Source organism: Folsomia candida, unplaced genomic scaffold, assembly GCF_002217175.1.
Source record: "Folsomia candida strain VU population unplaced genomic scaffold, ASM221717v1 Fcan01_Sc009, whole genome shotgun sequence".
Classification (NCBI taxonomy): domain Eukaryota; kingdom Metazoa; phylum Arthropoda; class Collembola; order Entomobryomorpha; family Isotomidae; genus Folsomia; species Folsomia candida.
In genome coordinates, this window is record NW_019091201.1 from 3,230,463 (window position 1) to 3,242,153 (window position 11,691).

The 11,691-nt window shown below is 36.8% G+C and overlaps 4 protein-coding genes across 4 annotated transcripts; 1 reads left to right on the forward strand and 3 right to left on the reverse strand.

The window, feature by feature from the left end:
* The first annotated feature begins 335 nt into the window (after nucleotides 1-335).
* On the forward strand, nucleotides 336-3,931 carry LOC110853894 (esterase E4). Its single transcript, XM_022102248.2, has 10 exons — nucleotides 336-984; nucleotides 1,053-1,196; nucleotides 1,262-1,328; nucleotides 1,403-1,484; nucleotides 1,559-1,646; nucleotides 1,721-1,832; nucleotides 1,910-2,281; nucleotides 2,347-2,682; nucleotides 3,471-3,600; nucleotides 3,666-3,931. The coding sequence occupies exons 1-10, from the start codon at nucleotides 526-528 to the stop codon at nucleotides 3,811-3,813; spliced, it is 1,938 nt and encodes a 645-aa protein (XP_021957940.1). The 5' UTR covers nucleotides 336-525; the 3' UTR covers nucleotides 3,814-3,931.
* Nucleotides 3,866-6,508, reverse strand: LOC110853895 (esterase 6). The gene is made up of 10 exons (XM_022102249.2): nucleotides 6,176-6,508; nucleotides 5,975-6,112; nucleotides 5,851-5,894; nucleotides 5,674-5,768; nucleotides 5,405-5,590; nucleotides 5,142-5,326; nucleotides 4,887-5,055; nucleotides 4,481-4,813; nucleotides 4,283-4,412; nucleotides 3,866-4,190 (listed from the first exon to the last, which is right to left on the reverse strand). The coding sequence occupies exons 1-10, from the start codon at nucleotides 6,362-6,364 to the stop codon at nucleotides 3,995-3,997; spliced, it is 1,665 nt and encodes a 554-aa protein (XP_021957941.1). The 5' UTR covers nucleotides 6,365-6,508; the 3' UTR covers nucleotides 3,866-3,994.
* Nucleotides 6,509-6,606: 98 nt separating this feature from the next.
* Nucleotides 6,607-8,692, reverse strand: LOC118436550. Its single transcript, XM_035854900.1, has 4 exons — nucleotides 8,467-8,692; nucleotides 7,923-8,363; nucleotides 7,609-7,846; nucleotides 6,607-7,546 (listed from the first exon to the last, which is right to left on the reverse strand). Exons 1-4 carry the CDS (start codon nucleotides 8,572-8,574, stop codon nucleotides 6,951-6,953), a joined length of 1,383 nt encoding a protein of 460 aa, XP_035710793.1. The 5' UTR covers nucleotides 8,575-8,692; the 3' UTR covers nucleotides 6,607-6,950.
* A 794-nt stretch (nucleotides 8,693-9,486) lies between these two features.
* Nucleotides 9,487-11,474, reverse strand: LOC118436551. Its single transcript, XM_035854901.1, has 4 exons — nucleotides 11,241-11,474; nucleotides 10,687-11,126; nucleotides 10,354-10,609; nucleotides 9,487-10,293 (listed from the first exon to the last, which is right to left on the reverse strand). The coding sequence occupies exons 2-4, from the start codon at nucleotides 10,867-10,869 to the stop codon at nucleotides 9,698-9,700; spliced, it is 1,035 nt and encodes a 344-aa protein (XP_035710794.1). The 5' UTR covers nucleotides 10,870-11,126; nucleotides 11,241-11,474; the 3' UTR covers nucleotides 9,487-9,697.
* Between the last annotated feature and the right edge of the window lie 217 nt (nucleotides 11,475-11,691).

Below are 11,691 nucleotides of genomic sequence, written 5' to 3' on the forward strand. Positions count from 1 at the left end.
TATGGCAAAATCTTTAAATCTTAATATTAATGCAAAGTCATATTTTCAGCAGCATGTCCTCGTATAAAATTCACCAATTTGTAATGTATCGGCATCTGTGATTACGTCAATCTCGATTAATACGCCCAGTTCGTGTAGAAAGATTGTTTTATTTTAAAACAAAGAGAAATTAATACTCTGATTATGAAATGAGGTTTAACCTGAACAGGTACATATAGGTTCTGGAATCTGAGTCCTTCCACTATTTTCCTCCTGATATAACTTATCACGTATTAATGACACAAAAATACTGATAAAACTGCTTCACGTGATATAACAAGAATCACATGAGCAGTATTTACCTGACAATATGAGATGAGAAAAAGGTTCACATCACTAAAACAAGATTACACAAGTACACTGAACTTGTCCAGTATGTAATCCTTTTTTATGTGTGTTATGGTGTTTCTCGAGTTCATAAGACAGTTTTTTTAATCGAGTTTTATTAAATCATAAATTGTATGTACGTAAATCAAATATCTGTAAATGGCGTACACCGGGCAAAAACGGGACGAGCCTAACGAATCATCTCCTCTCCGGACGAGCATTTCTGGTCGAACAAATTTTGAAACCGGAGATGGAATTCACCAGCAAGAACATGAAGCAATGTCCTACGCGACATGGTCTGCAAAAACGTGGACCACGTGGAACAAAGCGACTCGTGGTCTTATTCTCGTGTTGGGTGTAACATTAATTATCGTCGTGATTGTGTTAATTTCGTCCGTATCTACCGGAAGTGGTAGTAATAATGGTGATGGTGGTGGTGGGGTTTTAAAGGCCTCTGCAGATGAAGATAATACGACACAACAAGATTTGGGCGTTGTGTTAGAAATTCCACAAGGAAGGTTAAAATGGAATATTTTGCAGAGTAGGCAAGGACGGGATTACTATGCGTTTTATAAGTTGCCATATGCCAAGCCAGCAATTGGCGAACTGCGATTTGAAGTTAGCTCATATAATTAAAGATAATTTACCATTAGGTATTGAGTTTTTATTGCTAATTTAAATTTTAGTCACCTCAGCCCCCCGAGAAATGGGAAGGAGTCCGACATGAAACTGAAGTTGCGCCACAGTGCTTGCAAAAAGCAAAATATTCCCCAATCATTGAAGCCGTCGGGGAAGAAGATTGTCTTTATGCAAATATTTACACGCCAAAGGTATCCAATTTGTATTATTTTTTCATAAGTTGTAAGAAATGTGTAACAAAATATGTACATTACAGCTCCCCGGAATTGACATGCCGTCAGACGCAGGGTTGATGCCTACTTTATTTTACATTCATGGCGGAGGTATTTCTTTGTGGAGAAGGGGGGTGAAAGTTGGATTTAAATAAAATCATAAAGTTGATAATATTGCTTGGTAGGATATACTGATGGGAATGGGAGCAGATACGGAGGCAAGTATTTCATGGATGAAGACGCTGTAATGGTCACTTTCCAATATCGGTTAGTAAAAATGATATAATAGTCAAATATATGTTGAAAAATAAAAAATAAATTTAATTTATATAACTTTTCAGGCTCGGAATTTTTGGATTTCTTAGTTCCGAAGATGGAACAATTCGAGGAAATATGGGAATGAGAGATCACATTCAAGCACTTAAATGGGTAACCAAACTTAACGAAAATATATTGTATAAAAATTTGAACTAGAGAATTGTTATAAATCTGTTAAAATCCAGGTTAAAGAAAACATAAAATATTTTGGAGGTGACCCTGACCGCGTCATGATTTATGGAAATTCTGCAGGAGCAATGTCTGTAAATCAGTTAATGGTTTCTCCCCTGGCTGCAGGTAATGAATGAACCAATTAGAAATAATTACATGATAAATTAATTACTTAATTCCTAAAATTAATTTCTCCTCTTTAGGCTTATTTCACCGCGCAATAACCCAAAGTGGTCCCGCATTCGGAGCCATCGTAAAACCTAAAGAAGCTCAAAAACGGTCATTTGAACTATTAGCCGAAGAGATTGGATGTTCGGCAAGAGTTGGGAACGAGCAGCGCAAAAACCGACGAATTCTAAAATGTCTTCGTGAACAGAATGCCAGTGATATTGCTGTCCTTCGTGGCGAAGAGATCATTTTTTTCCCCACAGTAGAAGACTATGAGGCCGAAGCTGAACAAGAATCCGATAAGTTCTTACCTGATACGATGTACAATTTGTATAAAACCGGAAACGTGAACAAAGTTCCGTGGATTATTGGTGTAAACAGTGCGGAATGGATTTCCATTGCTTCAAGTTAGTAATAAATGAGGTACAATTCATTAATATTTTGTTGATGAATTTTCCAAATAATATTTCAGGTACGCTGAAAGACCTTGAACTGGTTGATAATCTGAACAGTAACTGGACCGGGTATGCCCCCACACTGTTTGGATCTGAGTATTATACTTCTCCAATAAAAGACACCATCTCAACAAAATCAAAAGAATTTTATTTCGGAGAAAAGCAAGTTTCAAATGACACTTTGTGGAATCTCGAGCATCTTTTGTCAGATAGAGATATAATTTATGGCTCAAAGACGCAAGGTTTTCTAATGAGTGACCTTGGAGTTGATGTGTTCTTCTATTATATGAGCAAACGACCAGTAAAGAGTTATTCGGATAAGGCACTAGTGGGCTTCCCCCCAATGGACTATGGTGAGATAACAGATTTTGACGGAAAATTTGCATAAATAAGTCAATAAACCCTTACAAACGAATATAAAAAAGTAGCGTCAGAATGATCGAAATGTCCTTTAAAATTACATCATCTTTGACAATTCTGTATTTTTGACTCTTGACCTCGTCCTCAAGATCATGAGGTCAAAAATATTAATGTCCTTGAAATCGCAGTAAAATGTCTTTCAAAATGACACCCCATATGACAATTATGCATTTTTTGACCTTTGACCTCGTCCACAAGGTCATGAGGTCAAAAATATTAATGTCCTTGAAATCGCAGTAAAATTTCCTACAAAATGACACCCCATATGACAATTATGAATCTTTTGCCCTTTGACCTCGTCCACAAGGTCATAAGGTCAAAAATATTAACGTCTTCGAATTCGCAGTGGAATTTCCTTTAAAATGATACCCCATATGAAAATTATGTGTTTTCTGACCTCTGACCTCGTCGTCAAGGTCATCAGGTCAAAAATATTGATGTCGTTGAATTCGTGGCGAAATTTCCTTGAAAATGATACCCCATGTGAAAATTAACGTGAACTTAATTTTGAGCCACACCCCCTGGTGCTGTGGGGGGTGGTCCGATTGACCCCATTTTCGAACTCGACCGAGAACTAAAAATTAGAAGCACAATGGCGAAAACGGGGTTTGATTATGTTGACTCGTTCTGGAGATATCCTGCTTACGGACAGACGGACGGACGGACAAAACGATCACAATAAGTAGCTGACGCTACTTAATAATTATCAATTTTCTTACAGGAGCATCACATGCAGACGAGCTCCAGTACTTGTTTGACTATTACGGCTACCCAGAATACCTTGAGGGATCGAAATATTACGAATTTTCGAAAGAACTCGTCAGAATTTGGGTGCAGTTTGCAGCAACAGCGTATGCAAATATTTAGTTTTTATTTGGTTTGGTGTCCTCATTAAAAATCGTGTTTTTTATTCTAGAAAACCTGGCTGGGAATCCATAAAGACGAAGGAGAAGCCAATTTACTGGTATGAATTGAATGATAACCACATGGGTTCCACCACCGTGCTGCAAGAACGTATGGAATTTTGGGACCAGTTTAGTCACGAAGAGTTGTGTTATGTTTAGGAACATTTTAATAAAGAACGTATCAGTATTTTATAACAATGCAAAACAGTCATTATTACTTTGAATTATTAAAAGGTTTTATTTTTGGACGCAATAAATATACCAGGGTTTTATTAAACATTTTTGTAAAATTCTTGTAAAGGTACTGTAAATTCATCGACTTTTTGGGTGTGACACGAATTTACAATTCATCCCTCTTCTTCTTTTGTGCCTTTAACTTCTTGCTAACTTTATCCCACATATTCATCCTCTCGTAAAATGGATCTTCAATAATTTTTGGGACCCGTTTAGCCAAAAGCCACTTGAGTTTTCCCTTCTTGATTTCATCTTTACTCACAGGAGCCCATCCTTCCACTTGCTGGTTAATATTTGGATTCCTAAAATATTATTGCAGATTTGATTTGATTATTTGCAGTGAAGTTAACGCCAAATTAAATCGTAGCATGCATTAATTTTCATGCTCACTCACCCCTGCGTGGCCATTGTGACCCAGGCCTTAACAAAATATTTTGATGTCGTTTCAGGAAAAGATTTCGGTACAAATTTAGGGTACAACTCATAATTGAAGAGAAATGGCAGGTCGTCTGCGTGGGTCATTCCTACACAAAATATCATCACCAAATTTGGCGTTAAAATTAAGTGATGTTTCATCATTGCATTGTCTCACCTAGTGGCTTTTCATAACCAAATCGCATCAGTTGTGACCATTCGTACCCCTCAAACCCCAGAATGATTGGGTAAACTGGTGCATGCTTGGCATGGAGTAGGATAGTATTTCGAATTTCGTGAATGAAAAAGCTATCGGAGTAAAGGTTTGTTAAATTGTCAAACGTTTCTTGCGATATTTTCTTATCGCCGAAATAAAACTTGTAAATTCTTTTGGAAATGATATCTTTAGCGTCTTTAGAAACGTTGGGGTCATCGTATAGGAAATATGAGGGTGCGTGCTCCATCCATTCGTCGTTGACTTCAGCAAGCAATTTTTCATCTTTCATGATCACTGCAATTGCAAGGGTTGCATTTAAATTTACAGAAAATATTAATTCACTTATCATTACTAAAAAATCAATTACGCCCAGAATTGATGAGGAGTCCTTCCTTTTCACAAATGGTCATAACCAGTGGCACCTTGTTGAATCGTCCCGTCTTATAAAGCACTTCCGGATGCTCGGTAATAACAGCGTGCGGACTTGGTAGTTCTACGACAGGTGCGAATTTTACCAAATTTTCTAGTGGATTCTCCTGCATATGTAAATGTGATCATTAACCATGTATGCAAATACTCGTTGCAAATAAAATACTACTAAATTTTTCTACTGTGCTCTTACAACTATTGAATGTTTCAATATTTCATTGATAGATTTAGATTTTAAACATTTTTTCAACCCAGCAGAGTCGGTAGTTGGACAATTCAACTTCTTGGCAAGGTCAAAAGCCGGTATTTTAGGATCTGGACTCAACGCCCAGGCATTTAGTGATGATCCGCTGTGACAAATCGCGCTTTGAAATAGGTCTGAAAAATGTGATGCGATGCAATAAATTTGTTTTTAATCTAGGAAATAATTAATGTGCAACAAATTCATGTACATACCTGCAGACCCAGGAGAAAGAATGTGGTAATTTACACTTGCTGAACCCGCAGACTCGCCAAATAAAGTTACACGTTTGGGATCGCCTCCAAATGACTTGATATTCTGTTGAATAAATTGTAAAGCTAAACGTTGATCTTTTAATCCCAGATTTCCTGGCAGGGCTCTGTCTCCGGTGCTCAAAAATCCTGGAAAAATCAAAACAAATCAATTCTTAAACGTCTTGAAGATAGGTCCGTTAAAAAAAGTAGTTTGCAATATTTATATTAACCTAAGGCGGATAATCTATAGTTTATCGTTACAAAGACAACTTCTTCATCCATGAAATAGTCTGCTCCGTTTTCATTAGAATTTCCAAAGAAGAATCTGAAAGGAATTAGGCGAGCTACATTTAATCGAAATTGACAAAGAAAAATGCAAGCAAATAAGTAATTCGTGTACTGCTCACCCTCCTCCGTGGATGAATACCATCACAGGATAATTTGCATGCACCTGATCAAGAATAAATAACGTGTTATCATCAGTAATAACTGTTTTTATGTGAGAAACCTAAATTTATATCGTCAAATTACGTTTGGTGTAAAGATGTTAACAAATAAACATTCTTCATCGCCTTCAAATTTGTTCCTGAATAAGTTCCATTGAGGGCACACAGATCCAAATTTTGTGGCGTCCTTAATTCCATCCCAACTGGACACTGGTTCTGCTAACTGTGTAAATAATTTAGACCAAAATTAGTGAATACATAGATTCTTAAATATGTATTTAGTCACCTCAAATTTTTCCTGTTTGTTGGCATACGGAATTCCCATAAATGCAGAATACGTTTTCCCATCTCTGGATTTTAAATGTACTCCTTCAACTTCTCCTTGAGCTATCTTTACCAATGGCGAATCTGATGCTTCAGTCGCCACAAAGAAATGTAGAAGCAAAACCAAAGAAATTCTGAAAATTATTTCCATCCTAGTCACTTTTTGAGATGGGTATGTAAAGTTCACAGGTCCAATTAACTCTGACTGACGCTTACTGCACAGGTGCTAAATAAGAGGAAAATCTATTCGGGCCCGTCATGTAAACCTGATTTTGTATCTTATCACATTACGGATAAGCATACGCTGCGTGCATGTATTTGTTGACTGAAAAGGTTGATGTACTGCTGTTCATATGTATAGAAGTATTGGTAAGTTCTCGAAGCTTATTAAGTATTGATTACAAGTAGTTAATTCTAAGTATCAGTTTGTTAAATAAATATATAGAAAAATGAGTGAGGGTGAATATGTATATACTCGTAAAGTTGGTTTCTGTAGTCTTGTGATGCATGATGCATAAATAATACTGAATGTAGTGGTGATTTGATTTAACACATATTTTCTTTTTTATATTCTGAAATAAGAGTATAAGAGTAATCTGATCTGAGATGACAAAAGTTGCTAAATAAGAGTTATATAAATTAAATATATTATGCATCAATTAATTGTATGATTATCAAAAAATAGTCAATACTCAGTCAGTTAATAATCAATTAGTTTCAAAATTGTCACACTTCCATTATTTCCATCGAAAGCCAATTTTTACCGCACCCATTTCCAAATTGTTGGAAATTGGTACTGTAACGACAACATCATAATCCTCGATCCGATCGGTAGCCGGACGCCACTCAGTATGTGGCATCCCCCTTAAGTCCTCGTCAATCATTTGCTTTACTTTTTGTTTCACACTAGCCAACGTAACGTCCTTATTATTCGCAATGAGTGCTGCACTTCCAGCGTTCACCGCAGATGAAAGAAAAATTTTTACTGCATTGATGAAGCCTTTCATTTCCAGGTTCTTCATTATGTTTTCGTTGTTGACTTTCACATCCGGGTTGTAGCTACGGAAAGATGCGTTTTCTCCCATAATCATTTCTGGATATCCCATGTCGCTGAAACAAGTCTGATAAAGAGAAGTAGGCAACGGTCGAAACAGGTTGAAGACCGATTCAACAGTAACTTGGAAGGTTCTCATTGCGTGAGAAATCCGAAGTCTGGAAATCTTTGCAAATTCTTTGAGATTTTTGACTTCTTTTTCACGATGAAACATTTGCCTTGCCAAGTTGTTGTACGGATTTGAAGGTTCCATAATGTAGTTCTCGGTGGGCTTTCCAGCTGTTACAGCATGTCAAGATTATAATGATATTGTAAACATTACAGTACTCAAATATTGTTACCCTTAGGATTTTCCAATGTCCATCGCCCATTGTTATTCGAAAATTTGAGACGAAGCTTATCAATCTGAGCAACATTGTCCAAGAACGTGGCAAATGTTTGGAGCAGTGACTTTTTGTCCCGGTCTTCTTCCTTCATGGCGGCTGCAACAGCAATCAGCTCCAGCATGGTCTTGACACCATAAATTGGTCGCTCACCGAGATAAAGAGTTTTAAACCAAAACTTCGCAAGACGTACAACCTACACAAATGTATAGTAAATTGAAATACCAATTTATTCGTACTCCTAACTCACTAATTCATTTCAATATACTTACATCATGGGTAAAAGCAGTCTGTTCTTTCATAAAGTAAACTTGGGACTCTGCCAAACTGGAGCTGTAGAAGTGAGAGTTTGACTTATCCATTTTGCTTAGGACAGCGTCCGATTGTTTCTTAGCCAGAAGTGGACCCTCAGGTTTTATTCCGTGAACAAAGTTAGTAGCAGGAAGCAGATCCATCTCAATCCCTTCTTCAAATGTGAACTGTAGGGAGATTTTTGTCGTCTTAATTCCATCCATGGTCATCTTAAGACCCTCGCTGAGTATCAAAATATCCTCCCACTCGTCGAAAACTTTCTCGAATGGAGGCATTTCATTATTTTGAAATACGACAAGATCCAAGTCAGGGACCAAAATACTCGTTGATTTCCTAACACTTCCAGAATAAATAACCCGATCAACTCCATAAGTACTTTTGAGCTGTAAGGCTTTGCGAACCTGGAATTATTAAGAATGTTTGTGAAACATGTAGCAGACTTAATTAAAAGACATCACAAATGGTTTTATCTTAAAAATTAGTATTGATTTTTAATTGCCTCACCTTTTCAGCAGACGTTTTGAGCTTATCCATGTATTCCTCTGAAGGGATTAAAGAATGCGTGAACCTTGTCATGCTCTGATCCATGAGATCGTTAGCTGGGTCGACCATTTTAAGAAATTATTAGTTGCAGACTTTTATTATAAAGGCAAACAAATCAAATAACAATTTGACAATGGAAGAAGAGAACTGAACTGACTGCCTCGGCCTCACGTGCGTGCCTACTGCGTAGCGTACGACCAAGAAATATTCGCCCGCCTAATGATTTATTATTACGCGGGCGTATTTTTGCATGCATGGTTTGGATGCATCAATAATGCAGCATCATAAAAAGTTAAAATATAAAATAAAAATTTATAAAATTTCTGGGAGGTCAAAAGCATAAGATAACTATCCTACTATTACTATTGATTAGGAAATAATTAAGCGTGACGGAATTTCTGCCCGACAAAAACACGTGCCCACTTGATTAACGTTGCGAACGGGCTGAAATTCAAATCAAATCCATCACGTTTACTTATTTCCCAATCAATAGGTCAAAAGAGTTGTCCGGTTTGATCATTAGAAGGGCGACATATAATTTGGTAGTAACGAATTTCGCAAATAAAAGTATGGGAGACGTTCATAAAAATACGTAAGGCAAAGTTAGTTTTTTTTACCCCTCCCTCCCCCTTAAAATGGGTTACACCCCCTTTTTAACTGGTGGCCACAAGTTGATCTGTACTGCAATAGCCCTCCCCTCCACTGTGTTACATATTTTATGAACGTTTCAAAGTGTTCGATAGAAATTCCCATGAAGAATATTGAAACAAAATGTTTCATCTTCATCTTGACTTCGGTGTCAAATGCAGGGTTCAGCATATGTATCAGTGTAATCGTCGTTAAAATCATGCATTATATGAAACCGATCAACGCTTTGCGCCATTCTTTAGCATTGTCAAGATAATCACATCACAACTCCAATCAAACTAGTTGACAGTTGATGACTGACGTCTCAAGTCTCAAAATAAATTTCTCTCTTTAATATTTATATATGGAATAATCTGATAACCTAATCCGAAAGAAATACATAATGCTAAATAGAGTTATATTTAAATATAAATATACATTATTTAATTGTATGAAATTATTATTAAAAATAGACAACAACCAGTCAGTTTAATAATCAATAATCAATTACATAGTTATTTTTTTAAAAACACCAAGTCACACTTCACACAACATCTTGCTCATCTTACTTCCATCGAAAGCCAATTTTTACCCCACCCATTTCCAAATTGTTGGAAATTGGTACTGTAAAGACAACATCATAATCCTCGAACCGATCGGTAGCCGGAGACCACGCAGTATGTGACGTCCCCTTTAAGTCCTCGTCAATCATTTGCTCTACTTTTTGTTTCACATCAGCCAACGTAACTTCCTTATTATTTGCAATCAGTGCTGCACTTCCAGCGTTCACGGCAGATGAGAGAAAGATTTTTACTGCATCGAGAAATTCTTTCCTTCCAGGTTTCTTCATTATATTTTCATTCTGGACTTTCATATCCGGATTGTACCTCCGGAAGGATGCATCTCCTCCCAAAATCATTTCTGGACTGTCCATGTCGCTAAAACAGATCCGATAAAGAGAAGTTGGCAACGGTCGAAACAGGTTGAACACTGAGTCAACAGAAACTTGATTGGTTCTCATAGCGTGAGAAATCCGAAGTCTGGAAATCTTGGCAAACTCTTTGAGATTTTTGACTTCTTTGTCACGGTGAATCATTTCCTTTGCCAAATTGTTGTACGGATTTGAAGGTTCGATAATGTAATTATCGGTGGGTAATCCAGCTGTTACAGCATTTCAAGATTATCATAATATTGCAAGCATTACAGTAATCATATACTTACCTCTGTATGTATTGTTATCCCGAGTATTTTCCAATTCCCATCGTCCATTGTTATTCGAAAACTTGAGACGAAGCTTATCAATCCGAACAACATTGTCCAAGAACGTGGCAAATGTTCGGAGCAGTGACTTTTTGTCCCGGTCTTCTTCCTTCATGGAAGCTGCAACAGCAATCAGCTCCAGAATGGTCTTGACACCATAAATTGGTCGCTCACCGAGATAAAGGCTTTTAAACCAAAATTTTGCAAGACGTACAACCTACGATAATGTAAAAAATTGACATACTAATTTATTTGTAATCCTAACGAACGAATTCGTTTGAATATACTTATTACATCATGGGTAAAAGAAGTCTGTTCTTTCATAAAGTAAACTTGGGACTCTGACAAACTCGAGCTGTACAAGTGAGACATTGACTTGTCCATTTCATTCAGGACAGCGTCAGATTGTTTCTTAGCCAAAAGTGGACCCTCAGGTTTTATTCCGTGAACAAAGTTAGTAGCAGGAAGCAAATCCATCTCAATCCCTTCTTCAAATGTGAACTGCAGGGAGATATTTGTCTTTTTTATTCCATCCTTGGTCAGCTTTATCCCCTCGCTGAGGTTAAAATATCCTCCCACTCGTCCAAAACTTTCTCAAATGGGGGCATTTCATTATTTTGAAATACGACAAGGTCCATGTCCGGGGCTAAAATACCCGTTGATTTCCCTACGCTTCCAGCATAAATAACCCGATCAACGCCGTAACGACTTTTCAGCTGTAAAAGTTTCCGAACCTAAAATTGTGAAATATGTAACAGATTTATTTAAAGACGTCGCAAATGGTTCTATTTTTGGTATATTTCTAATTATTTATTTATACTGAATTACATGTTTTTAAATTGTTTCACCTTTTCAGCAGCCGTTTTGAGCTTTTCCATGTATTCATCTGAAGGAATTAAAGAATGCGTGAACCTTGTCATGCTTTGATCCATGAGATCGTTAGCTGGGTCACCCATTTTAAGAAATTATTAATTGGAGATTTTTATTTGAAAGTAAAGCAAATAACGGTTGACAATGCAGGAAGAGTTTTGACTGATCCGTAAACGCCTCGTACGACCAACTTATATAATTTAGCAGAAACGAATCTCGTAAATTGTATAATACATGGTTTATATGTAGCTCAAAGTTTATGTGTTGGATAGAACTACAATGAGGAATATAGAAACAAAACGTTTCATCTTGATTTCAGTTTCATAATATTACCCAGGGTTCAGGATATCAGCGTGATCGTTGACAATCGTATCGCTACATTAGTTGTTTAAATACATTCATGTTTTAAAAGGTTGGTTGGTACATTAC

Bases quoted from the DNA above. Each gene is read 5' to 3' on its own strand.
- LOC110853895 (XM_022102249.2), bottom strand. From the start codon at position 6,364: ATGGAAATAATTTTCAGAATTTCTTTGGTTTTGCTTCTACATTTCTTT. The intron at 5,591-5,673 runs GTTAATATAAAT...TGATTTTTCCAG, and splicing joins CTATAGATTATCCGCCTTAG to GATTTTTGAGCACCGGAGAC. The intron at 4,413-4,480 runs GTGAGACAATGC...TATTTTGTGTAG, and splicing joins TGGTTATGAAAAGCCACTAG to GAATGACCCACGCAGACGAC.
- LOC118436550 (XM_035854900.1), bottom strand. From the start codon at position 8,574: ATGGTCGACCCAGCTAACGATCTCATGGATCAGAGCATGACAAGGTTC. The intron at 8,364-8,466 runs GTGAGGCAATTA...TAATAATTCCAG, and splicing joins TCAAAACGTCTGCTGAAAAG to GTTCGCAAAGCCTTACAGCT. The intron at 7,547-7,608 runs GTAACAATATTT...ATGCTGTAACAG, and splicing joins GACATTGGAAAATCCTAAGG to CTGGAAAGCCCACCGAGAAC.
- LOC110853894 (XM_022102248.2), top strand. From the start codon at position 526: ATGGCGTACACCGGGCAAAAACGGGACGAGCCTAACGAATCATCTCCT. The intron at 1,647-1,720 runs GTAACCAAACTT...GTTAAAATCCAG, and splicing joins ACATTCAAGCACTTAAATGG to GTTAAAGAAAACATAAAATA. The intron at 2,683-3,470 runs GTGAGATAACAG...ATTTTCTTACAG, and splicing joins CTTCCCCCCAATGGACTATG to GAGCATCACATGCAGACGAG.
- LOC118436551 (XM_035854901.1), bottom strand. From the start codon at position 10,869: ATGGATTTGCTTCCTGCTACTAACTTTGTTCACGGAATAAAACCTGAG. The intron at 10,610-10,686 runs GTAATAAGTATA...ACATTATCGTAG, and splicing joins AGACTTCTTTTACCCATGAT to GTTGTACGTCTTGCAAAATT. The intron at 10,294-10,353 runs GTAAGTATATGA...ATGCTGTAACAG, and splicing joins GGATAACAATACATACAGAG to CTGGATTACCCACCGATAAT.